The 7,847-nt window shown below is 49.2% G+C and overlaps 1 protein-coding gene across 1 annotated transcript in view; it reads right to left on the bottom strand.

Annotated features, from left to right (window-relative positions):
• Positions 1-5,161, bottom strand: part of LOC111534196 (putative POM121-like protein 1) — a 5,921-nt gene extending 760 nt beyond the window's left edge. Inside the window, 3 exon segments of the mRNA XM_026448224.1 lie at positions 914-963; positions 3,770-4,527; positions 4,530-5,161. Of these exon segments, the coding sequence (XP_026304009.1) occupies positions 914-963; positions 3,770-4,527; positions 4,530-5,055 (1,334 nt within the window). The 5' untranslated portion in view covers positions 5,056-5,161.
• Positions 5,162-7,847: the final 2,686 nt, after the last annotated feature.

Below are 7,847 nucleotides of genomic sequence, written 5' to 3'. Positions count from 1 at the left end.
TACCTGTGTGGTGGCAGGAGCCTGTAGTTCCAGCTACTTGGGAGGCTGAGGTATGAGAATTGCTTGAACCGTGGCGGCAGAGGATGCAGTGAGCTGAGATAGTGCCACTGCACTCCAGCCTGGGCGACAGAGTGAGACCGTCTCTAAATAAATAAAAAGATAAATGTGGTCAGGTACGGTGCCTTATGCCTGTAATTTGGGAGGCCGAGGTGGGTGGATTATGAGGTCAGGAGTTTGAGACCAGCCTGGTCAAGACAGAGAAACCCCATTTCTACTAAAAATACAAATTAGGTGCGGTGGCCGGCATTTGTAATCCCAGCTACTCAGAACACTGACGCAGAAGAATTGCTTGGACCTGAGAGGTGGAGGTTGCAGTGAGCGGAGATCACGCCACTGCACTCTAGCCTGGGTGATGGAGCAAGACTCTGTCTCAAATAAATAAATAAAATATGGAGCAAGACTCCATCTCAAATAAATAAATGGCCATCTGTAATCTTAGCACTTTGGGAGACTAAGACGGGTCAATCACCTGAGGTCAGAAGTTTGAAACCAGCTCCAGCAACATGACAAAACCCCATCTCTACTAAAAATACAAAAATTAGCCAGGTATTGTGATGTGCACCCGTAATCCCAGCTACTTGGGAGGCTGAGGCAGGAGAATTACTTGAACCCAGGTGGTGGAGGTTGCAGTGAGCCCAGATTGCGCCACTGAACTTCAGCCTGGGAGACATAGCAAGACTCTGTCTCAAAAGAAATCAAGAAATAAAATACAAAATAAAAAAAAAAAAACGTAGTAAGATGGCAGATTCATGCCACAGAAGTATGCTGGTCCTATCCATGTAGTGAAGGCTGATTTCATAAACAAATGTCACAAGAACTTTTATACCCACCCCTAAAAGAAAGCCCCGATTGCCTTCCCAAGAAGCAGTACATGGACTGACACATGGGCTGTCCCAAACAGCTCTGGAAAGATAAACAGAAAACAGAAAATGACACGCTAAGCCTTTGAGGCCAAAATGCCCTTCCGAAGAGCAGCTGCTAGAAGACAGGGAGCAGGATCAGGTTGGGGGTCATTTCTGGGTGAGACGGAGAAGAGTCAGACCCGGGGCAGGGGTGTTGGAGCCTGGTCAGCCTCACTGGAACAGAAGAGAGCTGCTTCATGATGCTCAGCTGACTGGCAGAGCCTTGCATAACCCAAGTTCTCAGGGTACAGAGAGGCCAGCCAGTGTGGGGACAAAGACAAACACACACTGAAATGTTTTCTTGGAAGACAGGGGCCAGTTGCATCTCTCAAATGGGACCAGATTGGAAGGGAGACAAGCTGTTTTGGGCAACCGAGGCCACTTCTGGGTGAGCTCACAAACTAGATGGTGCCGAAGGCCCTGGACCTGGCAGCTGGGCTGGACATCACAAGGCCCTGTATTCCAGAAAACGGCATCTCAGCGCTTGTCTGGCCAGTTCTCCAAAAGAACCATCCACAGGCCATTTTTCCATTCCCCTCCTATGCACAGACTGGGCAGGGCCTGACCAGAAACACCCCCTTAGGGTTTTCAGTCACTGCCAAAACTTGAGCCCAGCAGTGAGGATGTGATGTTAAAATGTGACTCTGGGCCAGGTGCTGGCTCATCCTTGTCAATTCAGCCAATGCTTTTGGGAGGCTGAGCTGGGAGGATCAGTTGAAGTCAGCAGTTCAAGGCCAACCTGAGGAACAGAGAGCTCTACAAAGAAATAAAAACAAAAACTAGCCTGCTCTGGTGACGTGCAGCTGTAGTCTCAGCTACTCGGAAGGCTGAGGTTGTTTGAGCCCAGGAGTTCAGAGCTGCAGCTTTGATGGTGCCACTGTATTCCAACATGAAAGACAGAGTGAGAACATGTCTTGAAAAAAGGAACAAACAAACTTGGCCTAAAAGAAACATACCTGAAAATGGCCGGGCTGGCCCCAGTGCCTCACGCCTGTAATCCCAACACTTTGGGAGGCCGAGGTGGGTGGATCACCTGAGGTCAGGAATTCGAGACCAGTCTGGCCAACATGGTGAAACCCCATCTCTACTAGAAGTACAAAAATTAGCCGGGTGTGGTGGTGGGCGCCTGTAATCCCAGCTATTTGGGAGGCTGAGGCAGGAGAATCACTTGAACTCAAGAGAGGGAGGTAGCAGTGAGCCAAGATCATGCCATTGCACTCCAGCCTTGGTGGCAAGAGCCAGACTCCCATCTCAAAAAACAAAAATAAAGACATAACAGCAAAAAAACCCCAACATACCTGAAAATAATAAAAGCTGTATATGACAAAGCGATAGCTAACCTACTACAGAATGGAGAAAAGTTGAAAGCATTTTCCTCTGTAAACAGGAACAAGATGAGGATGCCCATTCTCATCACTCCTATTCGACATCACACAATCAGGCAAGAGAACACAGTAAAAGGCATCCACGTTGGAAAAGAGGACATCAAATTATCCTTGTCTGATGAAGATGTGATCTTGGATTTAGAAACATACAAAGGCTCCACCAGAAAACTCCTAGACTTGATAAATACATTAATATAGTCATTTGCAGGATACAGAATCAACAACAACGACGACAAAAATCAGCAGCATTTCTATACGCCAATAATGGTCTGGTTGGGAAAGAATTAAGAAGGCAATCCCATTTACAATAGCAACAAAATGGAAAAACGTATGCCACAGAAGAAATTTTACCAAGGAGGTGAAAGATTTCTACAAGGAAAACTACAAAACACTGAGAAAATGTTTAAGAGGAGAGAAAGAAATGGACAATCATTTCATGCTCATGGTAAGAATTCATAGCATTAAAATGACCACACTGCCCAAAGCAGTCTAGAGATTCAATACCCCTACCAAAATACCAATGTCACCACTCACAGAATTGGAAAGTCCTAAAATTCATAAAAAAGAACCAAAAAAGATCTCAAAGACCCAAAGTCATTCTCAGCAAAAACAGCAAACCTAGAGGCATTCCATTTCACTGCAAATTACAACTACAAAAGGTTTGACAAGTGCGTAATTACCAAAATAGTATAATCCTAGCATAAAACTAGACACTTAGATCAATGGGACAGATGAGAGAGCCCAGAAAGACAGCCACATGTTCACAGCCAATTGATCTTTGACAGAGCCGACAGAAACACACACTGGGGAAAGGACTCCCTCTTCAATGAATAGTACTAGGAGGGTTGGATAGCCACATGCAGAAGAAAGAAATTGGACTCTTATCTCTCAACATACACAAAAATCACCTCGAGATAGGTACAAGACTTGAACGTAAGATACGAAACAACAAGAGTATTAAAAGGAAACCTAGAGAAAACTCTTCTGGACCTCACTCTAGGCAAGGAATTTATGACGGGCTCGAAAGCCCAACGTGGAGAAGGATGAGCTGGACGATGGTCCTTTGGACCTGTGTCCAGCAGAACCCCTGACAGCGCACGAGGGAACCTTAGAGGCCAGGTTCCCCCTTGCTGTGCCCACGCAGGAAGTGGTGTTGCTAGGGTGAGAGGCCGGCCCAGACTTGCACGTGCAGCCTGCCTTATTTGCAGTGGCACTGGGTCCCCGATTTGCAACTGGGGGTGTCTGCTTACATGGTCCCCCAGGGATGTGATGGAAAGTAAAGACAAAAGTGCCACCCAACAGAGTTGCTCCCTGCGCCAGGTCCCACAGTCACCATGGATGTGCTCAGCCTGGGGGCCCCCTGGTGTTCAGGCCCCCTCATGCCCCATTGCCATGTGTGGTGCTCAGGGCCTTTCTCCTTACCTGTTTTCTTCTGTGGGAACTCAGAGGTGGGGCTGCCTCTCTGCTCCCAAAGCCCATGGGTGTGGCTGCAGGGGTGGAACTGGCTCCAGAAGTGCCAGGCCTTGGGCTTCTCATGCTGCCCTCCATGCTTGCAGCTGGCAAGGGGGCAGGAATCAGCGAGGTGACCTGGGCTGAGTCCTGGGAGTGGGAAGAGGTGGCAGGAAGGGGATCTGAGAAGGAGAACAGGGGGCCTGGTGGTCTGTGCTTCTTCCCAGACACAGGAGCTGTAGAGGGAGCCTCTGCAGCAGATGCTAGGGGGGCCACTGGGCCCCGGGAGTCTTGGGACTTGTCTCTCTCCTGCTGTGCATCCATGCTCGGTGCTTCAGAAACAGCAGGCAGACCAGAAGTCCCAGTTTCAAGTGAGGACAAAGTGTGGGAAGGCCAGGAGGGTCTGCAGTCCCAGATGGCCTTGGCCTCACCCCGCGGTCCACTGTTGATGCACTGGAATCCCACCTCCTTCTCCAGGTCCAGGTCTTCAGCAGGGACCCAGAACCCCAGAGACTCCCCTCGCCTGTGTGGCAGCAGGGGAAACTTGCGTCTACGGGGCCTAGAGGCCTGGGATCTGGGGGAGCCAGTCCTCGGGGCGAGTGTCTGCCCTGGTGCTGTGTCTGCCACCTTTTCACACTGGGTGTGATCCGAAGGGACAGCCTGAGGCCTGGCCTCACTCACTATCTTTGAGGAACTGAGGGTCTGCTAACAGTCGGATGAGGCTGGCCCCTCCTCCGCTTTAGCCACGGGAAGCCTCCCGTGGAGCTGTAGGAGCTTGAGATGGCATTTCGTTTGGTGCACGAGCTCGTCCAGGAGGTCTGGGATCTCTGGTTATATCTGACTTCTGACCTCTGGGCATGGAGGTCTCTCTGCAGTGGCCCAGGCCTGGGCACAAAAGGAGAGGGGCCTCCATTGTCCTGCAGGGGCCTAAATGCAGACTCTGCATCCCTGGTGACCACGGGGACCCTTCTCTGATCATCAGGATTCTCTTGGACTCTGGGGTACTTGTCCTGCTCAGGCATCCCCGCCTCGCTCTCCTTAAGGGCCTTCAACACGATCTTCCCTGGACACGAGTCTGGGGACCGCCGGGTGTTGTGCGTCCCAAAGGGGTGACTCCCTGCTCCTGGGCCCCAAAGAGATTCCTTGTGCTCAGTGCAGTGGCTGAGCTGGAGGATGCCCTGGAATTTGGAGCACACAGCACTGGCTTGCTGTGGTACCTGTGCAATCAAATTGAAGGCAGGATCACCAGGAAGGAACATACCGGCTTGCAGGATCACGGAAAACCTTCTTGGAGTTGTCTTGACACCACTGATGCCAAGTGTCCGGGTGCTTGTAGGATGGCCTGCCACTCCATCCAGGGACAGGAGCAACGGGGAGATCCCCCATGCAAAGTCAACTGTGGGATGGGCTGAACAGGCTCCAGGCAACTGAGCCCTACTGGCAGGTCCTCCGCCCCAGGCCGGGACAAGAATAACGGGCGCAGAGTGCCCAGGTAACCAGTCCTGGGAGCAGTGGGGTACAGTTGGATGCTCGAATTCTCCAGAGCTAAGCTCTGAGTGTCCTCATCAAGCTGCCAAAGCAGTTTCTTCTGTTGCTGGGCAATGCACCTTTTAAATCTGAGGGAGTGGGTGCATGTGCAAAGAACAGGTGCGAGTGACAGAGCGACCTTAATGGAGTAGCGCACCAAGGTACTTGTGCAAGCCACCTGCTGGCAATGGCAAGAGGCGGGACGGTTGTGTGTGTGTGTTGGGGGGCGGTACGGGGTGGCACAATAGGTACTGGAAGGAGAGACGAGCGCACAACAGTCACAGGAAAAACAGGTGCCCACAATGACTGCAAATTCCCCCGTCGATCACTGAAGGTGTTATACCCAATTCTCCCAGATCTCCAGATCTAATAGGAAGGATATAAGCCAAGAGCTGTCAACCTCAGCACTACTGAGATTTGGGGATGGCTAATTCTTTAGGGGAAGAGAGTTGTACATGGTAGGATGTTTAACACTGTCCCTATCCTATACACACCAGATATCCAAGTCTGTATTATGTAAAATACGCTTTAGTCCCTGCGCGAGCTCTCCTTCAGTTATTCCCTGGAGTCAGGCCTGGCTTGCTGGATTCATTCCTTTGGTGACTCCTTCTACAGCAGTCCTCAGAGGCCTCATGGATGGAGGTTGTGTGGAGAGCTAGGGACTCAGAGATCAATCAAACGTCATTCCTTCCCCCCATGCCCAGGAGTTGCACTCGGGCTCAGGGGCAAGGGGATAAACACGTACAGACCTTTGTGCTTTAGGGGGCACGAGCTCCCACAGAGGACTGCTAGCTACTGTGATGCCCTTTGGCTCCAATTACGCTCTGGTGCAGAACTTTCTTCCTGCTCTGATTTAAGCAAAGTCACTCCCCTCGGGCAGGGCCAGGGAGGGCCAGGGCAGGGCCAGGGACCTACCTATCAGTCTTTTCGGACTGTCACACCCCTTCCTGGGGCAGAAACTCTGTGCTATGGCCTGGGAGCTGTGTGGGTCTGGGTTGCTCTGTCCTTCAGCAAATGACTTCCATGAATGTTTTGTGTACAGTGAGAGCTGTCCTCTAATCAAAAGAGCCAGGTCTCACTGAAGAAGGACTTGATTTCAAAGCTGAGGGAAAAAAAATACAAGATGAACCCAAAATACCTTGTTATACAGAGGAAAGGAGGTGCTCACTAAAAGATGGAGCAAGCTGGAAGGACACAGGAGCCCATCTGAAGGAGTTCCCAATGACCAGAACTGAAAGCATCCTAGCTAGAAAGTGAGTATTGATAGTATTAAATTAGAAGCCATATAATAAAGTAGTATCAGCAAGTCTATACAGATATAAATAACTGAATGAATAAACAAGTGTAGAAGAAGGGACCAGTCATCCTTACAGAAGATTTCCAATGGATAAATGTAGAAAGAATGAGGGAAATAGAGAATCACATCGAAGCAAGAAATACAGGAATCACTGTTGTAGACAAGAATCTTCCGAGGAAGCTGAAATCTCTATGAAGAATTCTAAGATGCAGGACATTGACATAACCTCAACATACTGTCTCCGGAGTATGCCTTACCTATTGAAGTTAACACCAGCCGGGCATGGTGGCTCACACCTGTAATCCTAGCACTTTGGGAGGCCAAAGTGGGTGGTTCACCTAAGGTCAGGAGTTTGAGACCACCCTGGCCAACATGGTGAAACCCCATCTCCTCTAAAAATGCAAAACAATTAGTTGTACATGGTGGTGCATGCCTGTAATCCCAGCTACTTGGTAGGCTGAGGCAGGAGAATCACTTGAACCTGGGAGGCAGAGGTTGCAGTGTGCAGAGATCACACCACTGCCCTCTGGCCTGGGTGACAGAGCCAGACTCCATCTCAAAGAAAAAAAAAAAAAGAAAGATTAAGTTAACACCACCAAAAAATAACAATAACCTTCCCAGAAGAAAACATGGCAGACACGGCATGAACTTTGTGATCAAGTATCACCCTGCACACAAGACACAGCAACATCAGGTACCCTCTGATGTGACACGTTGAAGGAAAGACAGCATCACATGTGTGGTATCCTCTCCATTAAAAGCAAATTGTCAATTTGATCATGAGAAGATGGACATCAGAGAAACACTAATTCAGAGACACTCAACAAAATACCTGACCAGTACTCTTCAGAACTGCCAGGGCATGAAAGACAAGAAAACAGTGAGGAACTGGCACAGACTGAGGCATCCAAGGAGCACCTGCCAATTAAATGCAGTGTGGAATCCTAGATTGGATCTTGCAACAGAAAAAGGAAAGCGATGGAAAAATTGGTGAAATTCAAGTAAGGTCTGCAGTTTATTTGCTAATCATATATCCGTGCGAATGTCCTGATTTCCACACTTGTAACTAAGGTGATGCAGGATGTTGACGTTAGAAGCTGGCAGAAGGACCGCTAGGACTTTTGTGCTTACTTTTTGCAGCTTTTCTAAATTTCTTTCAAAACAAGAAGTTAAATATGAAATGAAAGATGGGCAATTGAGAACCACTGATTGAAAAATCACACACAT

This window comes from Piliocolobus tephrosceles, chromosome 19, assembly GCF_002776525.5.
Source record: "Piliocolobus tephrosceles isolate RC106 chromosome 19, ASM277652v3, whole genome shotgun sequence".
Classification (NCBI taxonomy): Eukaryota; Metazoa; Chordata; class Mammalia; order Primates; family Cercopithecidae; genus Piliocolobus; species Piliocolobus tephrosceles.
Note: the sequence above shows the minus strand (reverse complement) of the source record. Positions and strands in the feature narration are given on the sequence as shown.